Below are 17,253 nucleotides of genomic sequence, written 5' to 3' on the forward strand. Positions count from 1 at the left end.
ATGTCCTGGTATGACACAACCACTAACAGTTGAAGTCAAGACGGGTCCTGGATAGTCAGAGGACTGATGGCACGGGTAGTCGGCACAAGAACTACCCAATGGTATGCCAAGACAAAGTCGTAAACTCTCAGATGCTAAATATGTCCAGTCGCTGATGTTGAATAGTGTCGTTGTTCTGACAAATGCGATATCGGCTGGCCAGCACCTGCAGGGCCGTTCTGCAGCCAGAGATACCCCTGATTCGCTCTGAGGTCCGTACTAATGCATCCATAGAATAAGCTGCAGAATCTTGCCCGGCACATTCTCGGCATGTTTTCGAGCTCTAGCAATGTTTCCATGGATTGTGGTTCGACCTGATCGTATCTCCGAGAAGGACCGCCGCGTTTGGCAACTCCCGCCGAACGATCCAGCCCTAACTTACAACTTCTCAGGTATCAAGGCCCACAAACTGTAGATTAGGAAGGCAAAAATAGAGCTTCTTGCATTATCTTTGCATCAGTATATCTGGTATCCACTGATCGACCGGAACAATATTTATCAGTTCAATGGGCTGAAACGGCCATGAAAACTTGCCGGAAGTTGAAAACCATTCACTGTTCTTCGTATTAATCAATGACATGCCATTATCAAATGTGTTTTCAATATGAAAAGTAAACAATGCCGTCAATAATATAGTCAGCGTGGTCACTGGCAACGATGTGGACAGGTTGTGTGATACTAGCATGCAACGGATGTCGTATGCTTGTCGCATCTGGGAATGTAGCTCCCGTGAAAGTTGGCGGAATCTAGACCTAATCGAGTATGATCCGGACAGCATATAACCCTGCCATCTGTATGCTCATGTATATCCAGGCAGCTGCATATCTGGAGATTGTTAGTGACGCGTATACCATTGCTTTAATTCACGCAGTACCTCTTTGAGAAGTGATGGGCAACATATGAATACCCACACCGTCATGGTTTGCCTTTCGTACATCGAAGTCTCGAGAAGAGTATATTTTCTCCAGAAACCCTATCCCATGGAAACATATTCATCAGGCCTGGATGAAACGGTGGAGAGACCGGTTACCTCGACATTTACTGCGTTCGTTGTATTCTGAAAGACCGGCTATCGCCATACTCCAAATCCGGTTTACCTCTGTACTCAAAGTCTTACAAGTGGGAATCAACCAAGCTCACGGGAGCATGGCAGTCTAGTTGTGCTGATTTGAGACTAGAATATCCTAGCTCCAAGGCTTTTTCGGAGGATGTATAAGGGAGGAGCCGATAGTGGACGTGGAAAATCGAAAACATTAAAGCCGCACACTGGAAGGACCTACCACTTGAAGGTGCTCCGGGCACGATTCTACTCTCTTGGGTCTGTGTAGTAATTCATGCAGAGTGTGTATAACAATACTGCATTCATTATGGTATATAATTGCTTAAAATGGAAGATTATACTAACCCAGGTTCTAAGAAAATTCTTTGGCCACTTGACCCTATTATAGAATCTTGGGTTTTGACACACATAATCCTCAAATTTTATCATGTGCAGAGCACATCGCTACCATGGTATGTTCTATCTATGACATGAGGCAACCAAGCTCAACCCCCAAAAGTGCCATTCTCCCTTTGAGAAGCTAACACTTCCACTATACCGTATGTTGAATACGACAGAGAGGATAAAGTACAATGTCCGCCCCCATAACGCACATTCAGTAAGGAGTCAGGATTCCAATGCACAGCCAAATCTCTAGCAATAGTCGCTGCGATCATTGCCGCCATCCTTGCAGCCACCACCGCAGTAGGTGATGAAGGAGATATCACCATTGTCGCCACCGTTGCAGTGGAAGAGGGACTCTTGAGTATGGCCGTAGTCGGTTGGCTGGCCGGCAGTCTCGAGGGCACCATTCACCTGAGGCCCGTACTTGCCTATCGAAAGGCCCTCATTAGAGACATTGCAGCTAGATTAAGGAGGCACTGTTACATACCGATATCCAAGAGGTTCCAACCGCAGTAGTTCAGTCCAGTTTTGCAGTTCCTTGCGGCGGCAAAGGGAGCCAGTGCGGCAAGAAGAGCGAGAGGGAACAGGGTGGACTTGACCATGATGACGATGAGAAATGGGTTTGAAGAGAAATGGTTCTTGTAGAATCAAAAGAGGAATAGGATACTGTTTAATGAAGAGCGAGATGAAGACTCACGTTAGAGGTGGGCTTTCTCTCATTCTTATACCCCAGAGCTTTTCGACTTCAATCCGGATTAAATCGTATGTTCCCATATTGGCGAAGTAATGAAATCGTCAAGAACGATCCATACATTGTATCAAAGCTAGTTGGACGCCTGACACTCTTGCCAAGCGCCTATTGAAATGCTTGGAGAGGTGAACAATTGTTGTCCCATCGGCATCATACAGGTGCTGAGAGGGTTCACTCAGAATAAAATGTTCAGGGTCTTTATGCAGTGTAACCTTACTGAGACATTTGATGTGCTGACCTGCATGACGGGAAGGACTTCCCATGTTTATTGGTCTGATAACTACCTACTATACGGGCAGATGACCTAAGCAAATAGTATGCGAACTTCTCCTTCCATATTTTCGATGATCGAAAAGCAATGTTTATAACCAAGACAAGTTGATGACTGATTCTGGCACCATTTAGCAGTCCCTACAATCTCAATGCACCAAGGCCGAGCGCCTGCCTGGTCTCTTCGGCAGGCAATCCCAGCTCTATAGGTGTACATGATTGTTCTATCAGTGGCAAGCATCTACAAGCTCGGATGAGGCTGGTGCTGACGTATTACGTACAATCTGCAATCGAAATGCTCCTTTTTCCAGGGCTCATCCTTAGTGAAATCAGGCCTCCCACTGTTGCTTACACTAAATATGATCAAACAATGCCAAGGATTTCCCCTGCTTCGGGTAGCGACATTCTAATCTGCTTACTGAGGTAAGCCAACTACGCAGGCCCTGAGTTATCTGCAAGGCAACCCGTTAATGGGGCCAATGGTAGTTGTCTCATCCGACCCTGTGGCAGTGAATCTGCAGATCGGAGAAAAAGAAAAGACGGGTGACTACCACGGAATCCTGTTTTGAAGAACGACCTGCGCCACGCTATTCCTCTTCCGGTGCTTAGACAGGTACGGTTCCTTGACTTCGTCTGGGGAAATGGGCTAGTGCTTACCGGTGAGACCAAGTCTGGACTCCTTCATGGATTCATTTCGGCTTTGCTAGGTCTGCCAGGGGGCTATATGTTTGTCAAGATCTGTTGAACTCCTATTGTGAGTACCGCCAGTCATGATCCTAATCCCTACTTCTGTTGGCAGCTATTACATCAGACGGCTGTGCCCGGTTTATCAGGCCACGAATCAGGCTTCTTGTTCTTCTCCATGTTGGATTCGAACTTATCTGTGTGGTAGAGACTGGACAAGGCTCTGGCCTTCGAACTAGCAATATTCATCCACCATAATGGTTGATGCGATGGCTACTCTTGCAGAGTGTGATTTCATCGACCGACCGACCGCTGGCTGGAGACATAAGCCTAGGCTCAACCCTTTTCGATTGAAACCTCTGGTCTCTCTTTGCTGTCAGAGAAGGAAAACTTTTTTTATCCCAGCAGTAATTCCCCTGGCGCCAACTCGGAACTGTAGATAGATGGATCCAGAGGTAGTGTAAGATTAATCTCTCACCCCTGGTCAGGTGATGCTCGCGACTTCCTCATCCTACCTTTCAATTTTACACAGTCATCCTCTCCCACAAGTTCCTATTCACGGAAGCACCACGTCCACCGCATTTTCTTGACGCACCTTTAAGATACCCCTGAACTTCAATACTTGTTAATATACTCAACGAGTACTAGATCCCTCATCAGCAACTGGTAAGCCTTGGCAAATCCGGTGGTCGCTTTTTAGCATCTCAAGCTAACGCGTGAACTACCCGGCCTAGTACTCGTCACGCAATATATATTGTATCAGCTAACGTAATACCGATATCGGTGTCGAAAATAGAAGTGAGTGTGAAGAAATTGGTCCCAGAATCATACATCGCTCTATTACTTCAGAAGATGTTTGTGAGCTTATGTGACCCTCTCTTTAAGAAAGTAGCAATGGAAGCAACTACTACAGCGGGATTGACGGTTCCGACAGCACCATCCACGCATTCCGCCCACACCTACCGAACGGATCGGTGAGCACAGCACAAATGACGTGAATTATCATCTTTAAATTAACTTTCTTCTAGGCTCAAGCTTCCCATACACTACTACACTACTATGGACTCCCGAACGCATACGAGTGAGCGGACTCCACCTATTCGACCGGATTTTCGCCGAAAAGTGCCTCAGCAGCTCTGCGTGACACGCAATCAAAGCAAGCTTCATCCGACGGTCATCCTTATTAAATATACCCCAAACGTATATCGAGGTTCTGCTAAGGTTCGACCACGAAGCTTGGTTCGCCGGGAAGCATGTACGGCAGAGTTCTTCCGAGAAGGGGTGTTTCGTGATTTCTGGTTTCCACCAATTAACAAAACCGACACGGGTGGAGGTCAAATGGAAGGAGAACGATTCGCGATTCAGTGTGGGAATTCAGGTCGGCCTTGTTGACTCAGAGGGGAAACAGAAGGGGATGGGCCATCCGAACGGAAAGCTTCCAGGGAAGGATTTGCGGCCCTCTTTCCGTAATGGGCTACCAAGAGACACCGTGCGGTTTCATCATCCGATCCTTCCGTCCATTGAGTGCCAATACAGGAGATAACGATGTGCAAATGTCAGCTGCAGCTGCTCATTGTTGTCTGTGAACGGGATGAAATTGGCCGTCTTCTACCGTGTATATTCTGCGCCATCATGTGGTTGAATTTTGCACGCATGATACGGACACAGTTGAGCGAGACTGCAATTACGTACAGTATAAGGCATTGCTCCGTCGCGCACCCCACAGGGCCCAAACAATGGGATCCGATTCCGGAATTCGGAAGACCTAGGGATTCAGGACATGAAATTGAACTGCCAAGAAGCCCCTGTCTCACATCTTTGAGCTTGGCATGGTTGAGTGTTCGTTTGTTCCTGCCAAGGAGAGAAACGATTTGGAGTTATATTGCGAATTTGATATAGGGCCAGGGTCTTCTGTCATTCGATTATTTATATTGCCCACAAATTAAAGACCGCCAGCGTGGAGGCAATTGGTGGAAGACCCAGTTCACTAGCTCTAAGAAGCTTCTTTGAACGCCCCCACTTCGTCAACGGCCGGCCCATTGCCTCACTCCTCCTAGTCTTCTCAGATATAGTTATTCAGGCTGTGGCAGAACCCCGCCGGCGTCTCCACCCGGAGGTCCTGGACCTTATGAGGCAAATACTGACTGATAAGAAGCGCTCATGGTGACTGGATGGTATGCAGTTCCTATAAGAACGAGGCCTCGCAGCGTTCTCTGGTTCCTCCATCAGCAGCAAAGTTAAAATCGCCGATCAGTCGATCCTTAACAGCAATCATGGTTAAGTCAATTCTTGCATCCGTTCTCTTTGCGGCGACCGCGCTGGCCGCGAGCCGCATGACGGCTCCTTCCGGTGCGATTGTCGTTGCCAAGTCTGGAGGTGACTATGACACGGTAAGCATCTTGTCGATCGGTTGTGGATGTGTGATTGATAGAGTCTTTTCTTGGACAGATCAGCGCTGCCGTTGATGCTCTGAGCACCACCTCGACCGAGACCCAGACCATCTTCATCGAGGAGGGCTCCTACGACGAGCAGGTGTACATTCCCTCCCTGAAGGGAAAGCTGATTGTCTACGGACAGACTGAGGAGTACGTTCGTCCGCTGCATAAGCAAAGTTGACACTACTAATCAAGCTTTAGCACCACCACCTACACCAGCAACCTGGTCAACATCACCCACGCCATTGCCTTGGCCGATGTCGACAATGACGATGAGACTGGTTGGTTACCTCGCTTGAAATTGTCCGTGTGGCTAACGAAATACAGCAACCCTCCGTAACTACGCTGAGGGCTCGGCCATCTACAACCTCAACATCGCCAACACCTGCGGTCAGGCCTGCCACCAGGCTCTGGCTGTGAGCGCCTATGCCAGTGAGCAGGGATACTACGCCTGCCAGTTCACCGGATACCAGGGTAGGACCAACTCCGATAACCACCTACGGACGGTGACTAATCTCAGTCATAGATACCCTTCTGGCTGAGACCGGCTACCAGGTTTACGCCCAGACCTACATCGAGGGCGCCGTGTATGTCTCTACCTTCAAAAGACATGACTTGAATCCAGCACTAACATAACAACCAGTGACTTCATCTTCGGCCAGCATGCCCGCGCCTGGTTCCACGAGTGCGACATCCGCGTCCTCGAGGGCCCCAGCTCCGCCTCCATCACCGCCAACGGTCGCTCCTCCGAGTCGGACGACTCTTACTACGTGATCCACAAGTCCACCGTCGCTGCTGCTGATGGCAATGATGTTTCGTCGGGCACCTACTACCTCGGTATGCCATTAAGCCTGAAACTGTCCACAGATCCACGAGCCCGCTAACCACTATCGTTATAGGCCGCCCCTGGTCCCAGTACGCTCGCGTGTGCTTCCAGAAGACCTCCATGACCGATGTGATCAACCACCTCGGCTGGACTGAGTGGTCGACCTCCACCCCCAACACCGAGAACGTCACCTTTGTCGAATACGGCAACACCGGTGCTGGTGCCAAGGGTCCCCGTGCTGACTTCTCCTCTGAGCTGACTGAGCCTATCGCCATCTCCACTCTGCTCGGATCTGACTGGGAGGACTGGGTTGACACCAGCTACATCAACTAAATTGATGTTGTAGTTGAGGATACTCGCTCACTAGGAGAGGGTCGTATATAGCCTTGTGGATCTGTATATATCTGATAGGGGGTATAGCTAATCGTGGTTAGTGAACTACTTAATTCATTTCGAATGATACCTCGATTGGTGGCATTTGAATGCCGCTGATAAATAAGAACCACAGAGTAAAGCGAACTATCGCGAACAGAGTTAGCGTGTAATTTCGCAATAAGCTAATAGGTTACCCACTCTTGAAAAGGAGTCGAAGCACCCTGACAGCCCATTCTTCAAGCATCCCTCTCTCTAGTACTAATATCTAATATGTCATAAACTCCTTCACAATGCATATATATATTTCCACCAACCTCTAACACAAATCTAATAAGTCTATCTACTCATACCTCACCTTATTAACCAACGTCCCCACCCCGCCAATCCTCACCCGAATATCATCCCCATCCCTCAACACCACCCTCGGCTCTTTAAAGAAGCCAATTCCCGCCGGCGTGCCCGTCAGAATAATCGTCCCCGCCTCCAACGTCGTCCCTTGTGACAGGTACGCAATGGTCTTCTTCACCGAGAAGATCATATTCCCGGTATGTCCATCCTGGCAAGTGACACCATTATGAATGGCCTGGATAGAGAGGGTTTGGGGATCTGTGATGGCTGATGTAGACACTAGGACGGGTCCTATAAAGTAATACACATATATCATTAGCCACTCCACTCACTTCCACCGGAATACTTCCATAAATCTAATAAGGAAGAAAGGAGGGGATATACCAATAGGACAACTCCCATCCAACCCCTTCGAGAACCCCCACTGCGACGTAACAAACTGCAATCCGCGCGCAGAGACATCATTCGACGCCGTATACCCCAGTACGTAATCCAGGGCCTCGGATTCGGGGATATCGCGACCGGTCTTTCCAATCACGAAACAGAGCTCCGCTTCGTAGTCACTGGTTTCGTCCTGAGCGCATTTCGGAATGTTGATTGTGGCTGGATACGGGCCGTTCAGGGCCGTTCGGGGCTTCGAGAAGATGGTGGGTGCGGTGGGGAGGGCGAGGTTGGCTTCTTTGGCGTGGTCGGTGTAGTTGAGGCCGAGGCAGCGGATGTAGGTGCAGATTGAGGGGGGAAGGGGGGAGAGGAGCTGTTTGACATGGAGTATTTGGCTGGTTACGCGACCAGTGAAGATGTCGCCGTTGATGAGGTAGGCGGCGATGTCGATGCCGTTGACGCTGTCTTCGCCGACATCGCGACTGGGATCGACGAGTTGACCTAGGTGGGTTTGGCTGTCTTCGACGGCGATGAAGCGGATGAGGTGTGTCCAGGACATGATTGCAATTGCTCCTAGGATGATTGTATGTAGATGAAATTGAGTGTATATTTTGGCTAATTGTGGTGGTTTTGTATGAGGGGGTGGTCCCACATGGTAATTCCGTGGGGCTGCTTAAGATGTGGGATCTTATCCGCATTTCCGACAACGCGGCTGACAGCGATGCACTACGTCTTACTATGTCCATCATTATGGGGATGATTAGCATTAGAATGCGGGGAGAGATCTAATTGTGTAGGGGTTGGCCCGAGGTGCACTCAGCCATCTTCCTCTGCTCCTCTCCATCTTCCCTCCATCTGGGTTCAATTGTATGCTAGGTAGGAAAGGAGCAGTATCGAGGATGCTCGTACATTTACATCAGGGAGTAAAACATAAGCTAAACATAATCGCAGACTCATATCCTCGTGCAATCATTTCAAAAACGTCGCCGGCACATCGGGTCCCCAAACTGCCAATGATTCATCTCCAGCAGGACCGTACCCAATGGGCGTCTCATCCGTCACCAAGTCCCCGTCTGCATAATGCTCAACCATGTTACCAGTCGTGTCCCACCAGTAATCAAAGATCTGCGAACCAAGGATATGCCGTCCCACGCCCCACACCGACTTGTATCCCTTCCCTGCGAGCCAGTAGTGCCCCAACTGTTGGGTATCAAAGTCGTGCACTTCAAAGGAGCAGTGGTGTACATGAGAGGTCTCGTTTGTGCTCATGAAGAAAGAGTGGTGGTCAACGGGGTCGCTTCCCCGATCGATGTGGGCGAACACAGCTACATTGACTTTTTGGCCGTCCTTTTCCACGTAGAGGAAATCGCTGGGGACGAGGTTGAAGTTCCGGGTGTAGAAGTCAAGCAAGGCCGGGAAGTCCTGTACACAGTATCCAAAGTGGCCAAGCTACTGCAGTTAGATAATGGATCGTGTTCGTGGAGAATGAGAAATCATACCTTGTGCACGGGTGCAGGTCCGACATTGAAGCGGTGGAACTTTCGCAGACGAGGTTTGTCTGTCTCATAGTTAACAACCAACTTTTCTGGATACTCTCCTGCCTCTCTTGGCGTCTGTCCATGGATTAGGTTGATAAGGTATCCCTCCGGGTCGGTGATGGTGACTAAGTGACCACCCCCGGGGTGATCAACTAATTCTTCGATTTTACTGGCGTTTGGAAGCTGCAGTGCTCTGCTAGAATTAAAAAAATGCAGCAGTTAAGTAGATGGATAAGGAATGGCTCACTTCTCCAAATCCTGATACGACTCGACCTCGAATGTAGCACCGAGGTATTGTTTAGGCCCTTTCTTCGCATAGTACACATAAGGATCGGGTCCATAGCCGCGAAACCAGATTTCGTCATCAGTCTGCTTGACAACCTGCATGCCGAAGTCTGTTCCAGTTAGTACTCTGCTATATCCACGTTGAGGTATGTACATACCCTTCAAAAAGACTGTGATCTCATCCAAATCTGGATGCTGGTACCGCATATGCGACAGTTTCACCAGCCGGATCTGAGCATCGGGGTTGATGCCGACCCGCTGTATCCAGGACGCAACGGACTCGGATTCTGACCCCTTGGTCGCTATATCAGGAACAGACGCGCCTTGGCACAAAGTCTGTGTGCCATGGTTAGTGTGGTATGGTAGTCGTAGGGAATCGAAGTCATACTGGGTCTCCGAGGCTGCTCATGTTGAGTATTACAATGAGTTAGGCACGTGTAGATAATGACGATCTCGCTAAAACCAAAGGATTTAATGATCCAGAAATCAGCTCTAAACAGAAAGAGGTTGGTGTCGATTGAAAAGGCGAGCCTCGCAGCTGAGTTGGCCCCCCCTTTTCTGCATGTGGGGTCACTGCGGGGGTGGGGCTGGTTTGTGGAGCAGCAGATGGCCTCGGATTTATGCAGGAAGTAATGTGCAAGGAACAAGATAGTCTAATTACGACCTAGGGATGACTCGACGTGTCAGATTTCAGACTAAAGAACGGCACGACCATGTTCCGCATATGCGGGTGGTCGGAACTAGATACAATGAAGGTAAATTGCGAATGCGTGGAACACCAAAGGACACAGTTTAATAAGTACGGCTGAAATCCCCGCGCATATAAGTAGAAGGACATGGTCCTTCTACTCTCTCACATCAATGAATCATTTGCACACACCCTGAGCCTGGCTGGGAGTTTGCTATAGACGATGTCAGTCAGTCAGTCTTCAGCCGAGCCAGCTTGAGATACGGAAGCCACGTACCACACACAAGTTGGATTCACAAACGCCCATACTTCCATCTTGCTTGCAAGGGGCACCGGAGGGGAGCTGTTTCTCATTAGTACTCCAAATGCATGACATGACATAGGTATTATGGGATCAGCCAACCTTGGCGGCGCAGGCAGCGCCAATGAGGGTGACGATGATCACAGAGAAACGCATTTTGAAAGAGATTCCTTGTTGTTTCTTGACAACTTAATTATAAGATGGCTTTTGCTCTTGTTTTGTCTGTCCCATTCAAAGATGCTGAACCCGATTTCCAATTTATACTTATTGTTCCACGTCCCCAGGTAGTGATGCTGATCAATATCCCGAGATGGCCTTCCTATCCCGAATCGAAGTAGTAACAGCCATGTATGATCGACATTGTTGATATCACAGCTTTGACTGCGTAGCACGGCACACATGACCGGCAATCATACTCATGTTTCAGCATCGCCTGGTACGATGTCTCAACCCTATGCTTATACCGGCTAAAAATAACCGGTGGAGAAGGGTCATTTCTTGGTCCTTCTTGGCAGCACCAGACCCTATCTCAGCATGCTTGAACTGATGATGAAATATAAATTGTATAAGCAAACACCTTAAATCATCTATGTCATAGATCTAAACCATAGCAAATTCCTCCCACTTGATCCTCCCAAAATGACATCCACAACCACCTCCGCCACCGCAGCATCCACAACCTGCGGCGGGTCCGGCCAATACGAACTCCCCGTCAAAGACGCAGCCTGCGGCGTGCCAAACATCAAAAACTACCAGACCCTCCTTGATAACTGCGCGAAGCCCGCAGGTTCCCGATCATACTACCATGAATGTGCTCTATGGGCTTATGCGATCGACCAATCAGTTCAGGACCTGACCGATTGTCTTTACAAAGCTGGGGTAGCCTGGGAGGATGTATGGTGTACTGGGAATACCAATGCGACTGCAACTGCGACGTCGTATCCTACTGCGACGGCTACGGGGACAGCAGTGACAAAAAGTGAGGGAGCGACTGGGGCTGGGAGGTCGACTTCTTCTGCTGCTTCTGCAACGGGGTTGAAGACGAGCGCGGCGGATTCTTATCGCGGTCAGGTTTCTACGAAGCTGGCGCTGGGATTGTTGGGGCTGGTTGTGACTGGGGCTATGAGTTGGGTCTAGGATGGGTTACATATATGTGTATTTGGTGGGACATTAGTTTGTCGTTAGTGGTATATGTTGTATTTATCATAGAGGTATTTATTAATCTGTGACCCCAGGTGTTATAAAGATCTCTGCCTTGATTTAGATATTGTGCGAGCTTTGAGAAGTTTAGAATTACAGGCCAAGTCACAGGCCAGGGATGCGTAAACCTCATTTGAAATGACGGATTTTCTTGCGCAGCTATTAGACATATATATTCATTAACCATGTAGTTCTATCTAAGCCTAGATGCCGTGCGTGTATGAAGGAGCCAAAACACAAACTGGAAAGACGAACTCCAATATTCTTGACTGCAATCAGAGTTAGCTCATGAACCATGACAGCGTTTTCATGACTCACATTGTTCCGACCAAACTCAATGCCAAGTCTGATCTCCAGCTTGTAGCTCCGGGTGACATTGCACGTTTCAAAGGTAGGGGTCAGACAATGTGGTATACAATGTCTGCTCCATACCCCATTCTCCAGGCTCATTGATGAACCAACAGTCGGACTGCCGTCATTCACAAACGGCTGACTTAAGTTTGACATCGTCTGTATGATCAACAAACGGGTAACGCTTTGTGTCGCCCCATGAGTTCGAATATCTGTTGTTTCGATAAGCATGGACTGGAAGTCGCGTAGTGATATGTCTGGTTTTTCGTCATTGATGTTGGTGATCTTCACACTCAGCGTAATTGGGTGTCCGAGCAGAAGGAAGGGTCCGTTGATCAATTCTGCTTCGATCTCGTATGTCAGAGGTGGACATAGTAGCTCTGCAGACTTCGTAATACATATCACGCTCTTCCTAGCTGTTACACTCTGTAATGGTTTAGGGATGGGGGAGACTGGAAGAAAGGATATGTCGCGAGTCTATTGGATGCTGTTAGCACAGGCTACACCTCTCTGAGATGGCAGACTCAACGGATTTGTGTGTTCTGTAGATGAGTCCATTCTGCATGATGGTAGCCTCCAGGGAATACACTACCTCCCCTGGGGTGAATGGATTCCCAGTAGACGGTGGAAGCTTTCGTAAGAGATGGCGTGGTTGATGGGTCGCCGATCGCCTGCGAACGGCTTCTCCAGTGCTACCCTTGTAGCATTCTGAGACCTGTGGAAACTAGAGAGTTTATGGTAATGAAGTTAGTACCAAATGGAGCCTTGGGTAGGGGCAAGCCACTAACCATAATACAAAATGGGAACGAGTGTTCCCCGGGTGGGATCGTAACAGTTCCCGAGGTGAACCATCCGGCGCAGTTGCCGGGCGGGAATATTTGTAGACTTCGTTGGAAGAGCTGTTTACATTGAATTAGTCTATTTGAACAGAGAGCCGTAGTAGGAGAATATACCTCGTGTGATTCAGTCAATTTTCCCGAGTCAAGCCTGGATGTTGCCTGACCCGCTAGACGGATTGTTATCGTGGCAATGTCAACCTCGATATCATTGCGGAGCACGACATGGCCGGCTACCTCATCTTCATTTGTGTAGAAGGGTTTTCTTTTGTCGAGTTGGATTTGAATTTCCATGTTTGAAGGATATCCAACGAGCCGTGCCACTCTGGACAGCATAAAGCTATGGTGATGCAAAGGTTTGACTGGATATGGCATGCACATGCTCAATGATGCACAACATATGTGTAAATTTAGAAGCCACGCTCTTCGATTGACCGTGACCCTCGAGGAATAGCCGTACTCATATATAAGAAAAATTATGGTTCCATTTGCAGTAGGTCTAGGTATTGCTGTCCTTGCGCCGGCTGGTAGGCTCCGGCAGTAGTGCAGCTCTCTTTCTTCCCTGACACTCTCCCACGCCATGAACCAATCACGGACAAACCTGAACATTTTGGCTTCGCTAACCCACGGTAGCACCCTTACCAAGTCAGTGCGCTGCACATTGGGAAACTTCATTGTCCTAACTCCCGACTATAATTATAGATAAAGTTAGAGACCTCCTATTGGCTCGGCATAACAGCGGGTCCTGTAAGATCCAATCAGAATATGTATTTGCGTGCCCCGTTGCTGAGACATTCACTTGGGTGGGTGTAGAGCAATTACTGCTAGGAGGCATGATGATGGAATGCTTGCTTGCTCATAGTCCCCCTCTAATCTTCGACAGCTTTTACTTTGCGGTATGCACATTGTGCTTTCGCTACCTACTTTTTGAAACCTCCGCGTTGTTTCTACATCATGGAGGATGCACACGAACAATTCTCACGCCCACTCTCATTCGAGCTGGAAGGTGATCACCACTCACTTCGGCAACTATCACCTCCTGTTGTGAGCTTCTAACAAAAGCAGGTATTGAAGACTCTTAGCTAAACTCATTCTAGGCGGGCTCGTATCGGTCCAACAACCATGAGTATGTTTCTCAGTCGCTGTTACCTGCACCGCTTGACGACCGACATTCTTCAACCAGCTCACAGTGGCCGTCTGATATCATACCGCACGATCCCTACAAAGGCCCGGACAAGCAAACTGAGTCCGAAGTGGCCAGTCAAACATCCTGGCAGCGACGTCAAACCACGACCTCGGGCCCAGGGCTACGCCGCTACCCAACTCGCAGGATTCATCTAGTTCAGGGAACCGTCCTCAGTGTCGACTATCCTGTTCCCAGCGCCATTCGTAACTCAGTTGAAGCAAAATACCGCGACTCAAAATATGCAACGACTGAAGAGTTCACTCACCTACGATGTAAAACCTTTAAAATTGCTCATTCCAATTCCAGCTGACATGGTATTCTAGACACAGCCGCAACTTGTGACCCCGATGATTTTAACCTACGAAATGGTTATAACTTGCGGACCGCGATGTATAATCGACATACCGAGATACTGATTGCAATAACCTACTATAACGAAGATAAAGTCCTTACTGCTAGAACACTCCACGGTGTCATGCAAAATATTCGAGATATTGTCAAGTTGAAAAAGACACAATTCTGGAACAAAGGAGGACCTGCGTGGCAGAAGATTGTCGTCTGTCTGGTTTTCGATGGCATAGGCCCTTGTGATAAGAACACTCTCGATGTCTTGGCCACGGTCGGCATATATCAAGATGGTATCATGAAGCATGATGTTGATGGGAAAGAGACGGTGGCACATATCGTCTGTTTACCCTCTTCTACCGATTTACACACGTTTAAGTGCTAACTACGCTCATTGGCATAGTTCGAGTATACGACCCAATTATCAGTAACCCCTTCCCAGCAGCTAGTCCTCCCGCAGGGCGACAATCCTGACAATCTACCGCCGGTACAGATGATCTTCTGCTTGAAGCAAAAGAACGGCAAGAAGATCAATTCGCATCGCTGGCTGTTCAATGCATTTGGGAGGATCCTGAACCCAGAGGTCTGCATACTAATCGACGCGGGAACGAAGCCGGGCCACAAATCCCTTCTTGCACTCTGGGAGGTATTCTACAACAACAAACATCTGGGGGGCGCCTGTGGGGAAATCCATGCGCTGCTCGGGCCACGATGGGAGAAGCTAGTCAATCCCTTGGTGGCTGCGCAGAACTTTGAATACAAAATATCTAACATATTAGACAAACCTTTGGAGAGTGCTTTTGGATACGTCAGTGTCTTACCTGGGGCGTTTTCTGCCTACCGCTATCGTGCCATCATGGGTAGACCGTTGGAGCAGTATTTCCACGGCGATCATACTTTATCCAAGAAATTGGGCAAGAAGGGAATTGAGGGGATGAATATCTTCAAGAAGAACATGTTCCTTGCTGAGGATCGCATTCTGTGCTTTGAACTTGTTGCGAAGGCTGGGTACCAATGGACACTCAGTTATGTGAAAGCCTCCAAGGGGGAGACTGACGTTCCAGAAGGTAACATATTCCAACCCCGAATATATGCTCCCGATACTAATGACGGCGACGCAGCACCTCCGGAATTCCTCAGTCAAAGGCGCAGATGGTTAAATGGATCCTTCGCCGCCAGCCTCTATTCGGTCATGCACTTCAACCGTATCTACAAAAGTGGCCATAACGTGCTCCGACTCATCTTTCTCCATGTACAATTAATCTATAACATCTGTCAACTTACCATGACGTGGTTCTCTCTTGGTAGGTCTGTTACCAACGGTAAACAAACCATGCTAATCAACGCAGCTTCCTACTGGCTTACTACCTCGGTGATCATGGACATTGTTGGAACGCCAAGCGCGACGAATAAAAACAAGGGATGGCCATTTGGGAACGATGCAACACCTGTTGTCAATAACATCATCAAGACCTTATACCTGGCATTCCTCATGCAGCAGTTCTTCCTTGCACTCGGAAATCGGCCTAAAGGGTAAATAAGTCTTTGCGCCTGTTCTGAAGCGCCCGCACTAATCAGAGATTGCAGTTCCCAGATCTCATATATCATAACCTTCCTCTACTTCGCCATTGTTCAACTCTACATCCTCATACTATCATTCTACCTCGTCGCCCAGGCATTTGCCGGTGGAAATATAGACCTTGACTTCGACCACGGGGCCGGGGGATTCGTGGGTTCTTTTTTCACTTCGACAACCGGTTTAGTATTGATCGCCCTGGTTTCGACCTACGGGACTTATATCATAGCGAGCATACTCTATTGCGACCCTTGGCACCTCCTGACATCGTCATGGGCATACTTCCTCGGGATGCCTTCAACAATCAATGTTCTCAACGTCTACGCCTTTTGCAACTGGCATGACGTCTCTTGGGGAACGAAAGGTTCGGATGACACGGCCTCCTTACCATCAGCCCAGACGAAGAAATCAGAAACACAGAAAAGCTTCGTTGAGGAGGTTGACAAGCCACAGGTCGATATCGATATTGACTTTGAGCTTACTGTCCGACGCGCCCTTTCGCCGTGGCAGGAGCCAGAGGAGAAAAAAGAGGTGCAGCTGGAGGACTCGTATAAAACCTTTCGTACCAATTTGGTGCTACTGTGGACCCTGTGCAATGGTTTATTGGCATTACTTATCAACAATGACAGCGTGAGGAATCTGTGCTTGACAGTATGTTCAATTTCACCAAGTTGATGTCAGGAATTTGACTGATAATATCTCTTTAGACTACATCGACAGGTCGTACGGCTTGGTATTTCAAGGTCATCTTATGGGCTACATCGGGTCTGTCTGTCTTTAGATTTCTGGGGGCTCTTTGGTTTCTTGGGAAGACGGGGCTGTTGTGTTGTTTCTCGCGGCGTTAAGCTAACGTCATAACCAGTGGTCGATGTTATGTTTCTATTTTCAATTTACTGGTATATCAATCTATCAATGACATAGGTTTCTTACATTCGGTTTGTGTGGTTAACTCAGCCTTGATTGCTCAATGCAACAGTAAAACACTACATATCTACGTAATCCTTGAACAGGCTCATTTATATTGGTTTGACTCTCAAGATTTAGCCCATCCCCCTATATCGGATGGATCCTGTCAAAATAGTGCTCTTGCCAAGTAGGCTAGAATGGCATATCGCTGGTTAGTCACTGGTCCTAGCCTCGCCAAAGATGCGGACGATTTTTCCAACCCGTCGGAATCCGCGGAACCCGCCCCTCTGCGGGACTACGGCGGTTAATAGCGGCCATCGGGTAAATGCAATTTTTGGTGTTTACTGCTGGTAGAATGAGTATGAAGTCTGATTAGATTATATAGCTTATCTAACATACCTAGTATCTATATAAAGCTATATATATATAATTAAATAACTTATTTAATTTTATTATCTAGATAGCTACTAATCCTAAATATTATAAAA

At 48.2% G+C, this 17,253-nt stretch overlaps 8 protein-coding genes across 8 annotated transcripts; 3 read left to right on the forward strand and 5 right to left on the reverse strand.

The window, feature by feature from the left end:
- Positions 1-1,732: 1,732 nt before the first annotated feature.
- ASPBRDRAFT_60287 (uncharacterized protein) lies at positions 1,733-2,085 on the reverse strand (the record flags this gene model as incomplete). Its single annotated transcript, XM_067628199.1, has 2 exons — positions 1,733-1,911; positions 1,971-2,085. 2 exons carry the CDS (start codon positions 2,083-2,085, stop codon positions 1,733-1,735), a joined length of 294 nt encoding a protein of 97 aa, XP_067473025.1.
- A 3,376-nt stretch (positions 2,086-5,461) lies between these two features.
- ASPBRDRAFT_60288 (uncharacterized protein) lies at positions 5,462-6,782 on the forward strand (the record flags this gene model as incomplete). Its single annotated transcript, XM_067628200.1, has 7 exons — positions 5,462-5,578; positions 5,637-5,773; positions 5,825-5,904; positions 5,951-6,097; positions 6,150-6,210; positions 6,267-6,460; positions 6,523-6,782. 7 exons carry the CDS (start codon positions 5,462-5,464, stop codon positions 6,780-6,782), a joined length of 996 nt encoding a protein of 331 aa, XP_067473026.1.
- A 362-nt stretch (positions 6,783-7,144) lies between these two features.
- ASPBRDRAFT_189776 (fumarylacetoacetate hydrolase family protein) lies at positions 7,145-8,168 on the reverse strand. Its single transcript, XM_067620173.1, has 2 exons — positions 7,557-8,168; positions 7,145-7,463 (listed from the first exon to the last, which is right to left on the reverse strand). The coding sequence occupies exons 1-2, from the start codon at positions 8,110-8,112 to the stop codon at positions 7,165-7,167; spliced, it is 855 nt and encodes a 284-aa protein (XP_067473027.1). The 5' UTR covers positions 8,113-8,168; the 3' UTR covers positions 7,145-7,164.
- Positions 8,169-8,307: 139 nt separating this feature from the next.
- On the reverse strand, positions 8,308-9,874 carry ASPBRDRAFT_164740 (VOC family protein). Its single transcript, XM_067619543.1, has 5 exons — positions 9,765-9,874; positions 9,535-9,712; positions 9,339-9,486; positions 9,053-9,284; positions 8,308-9,002 (listed from the first exon to the last, which is right to left on the reverse strand). Exons 1-5 carry the CDS (start codon positions 9,783-9,785, stop codon positions 8,523-8,525), a joined length of 1,059 nt encoding a protein of 352 aa, XP_067473028.1. The 5' UTR covers positions 9,786-9,874; the 3' UTR covers positions 8,308-8,522.
- Positions 9,875-10,242: 368 nt separating this feature from the next.
- Positions 10,243-10,521, reverse strand: ASPBRDRAFT_201559 (uncharacterized protein; the record flags this gene model as incomplete). Its single annotated transcript, XM_067621569.1, has 3 exons — positions 10,243-10,278; positions 10,342-10,407; positions 10,468-10,521. The coding sequence occupies 3 exons, from the start codon at positions 10,519-10,521 to the stop codon at positions 10,243-10,245; spliced, it is 156 nt and encodes a 51-aa protein (XP_067473029.1).
- A 483-nt stretch (positions 10,522-11,004) lies between these two features.
- Positions 11,005-11,502, forward strand: ASPBRDRAFT_139445 (uncharacterized protein; the record flags this gene model as incomplete). The annotated part of the gene is made up of 1 exon (XM_067619094.1): positions 11,005-11,502. The coding sequence occupies one exon, from the start codon at positions 11,005-11,007 to the stop codon at positions 11,500-11,502; it is 498 nt and encodes a 165-aa protein (XP_067473030.1).
- A 266-nt stretch (positions 11,503-11,768) lies between these two features.
- Positions 11,769-13,046, reverse strand: ASPBRDRAFT_60292 (uncharacterized protein; the record flags this gene model as incomplete). Its single annotated transcript, XM_067628201.1, has 5 exons — positions 11,769-11,834; positions 11,884-12,393; positions 12,446-12,640; positions 12,705-12,815; positions 12,870-13,046. The coding sequence occupies 5 exons, from the start codon at positions 13,044-13,046 to the stop codon at positions 11,769-11,771; spliced, it is 1,059 nt and encodes a 352-aa protein (XP_067473031.1).
- A 660-nt stretch (positions 13,047-13,706) lies between these two features.
- ASPBRDRAFT_139407 (uncharacterized protein) lies at positions 13,707-16,704 on the forward strand (the record flags this gene model as incomplete). The annotated part of the gene is made up of 8 exons (XM_067619090.1): positions 13,707-13,796; positions 13,850-14,210; positions 14,262-14,623; positions 14,687-15,350; positions 15,405-15,587; positions 15,633-15,816; positions 15,871-16,510; positions 16,567-16,704. 8 exons carry the CDS (start codon positions 13,707-13,709, stop codon positions 16,702-16,704), a joined length of 2,622 nt encoding a protein of 873 aa, XP_067473032.1.
- Positions 16,705-17,253: the final 549 nt, after the last annotated feature.

This window comes from Aspergillus brasiliensis (assembly GCF_001889945.1).
Source record: "Aspergillus brasiliensis CBS 101740 unplaced genomic scaffold ASPBRscaffold_30, whole genome shotgun sequence".
In the NCBI taxonomy this organism is placed as follows: domain Eukaryota; kingdom Fungi; phylum Ascomycota; class Eurotiomycetes; order Eurotiales; family Aspergillaceae; genus Aspergillus; species Aspergillus brasiliensis.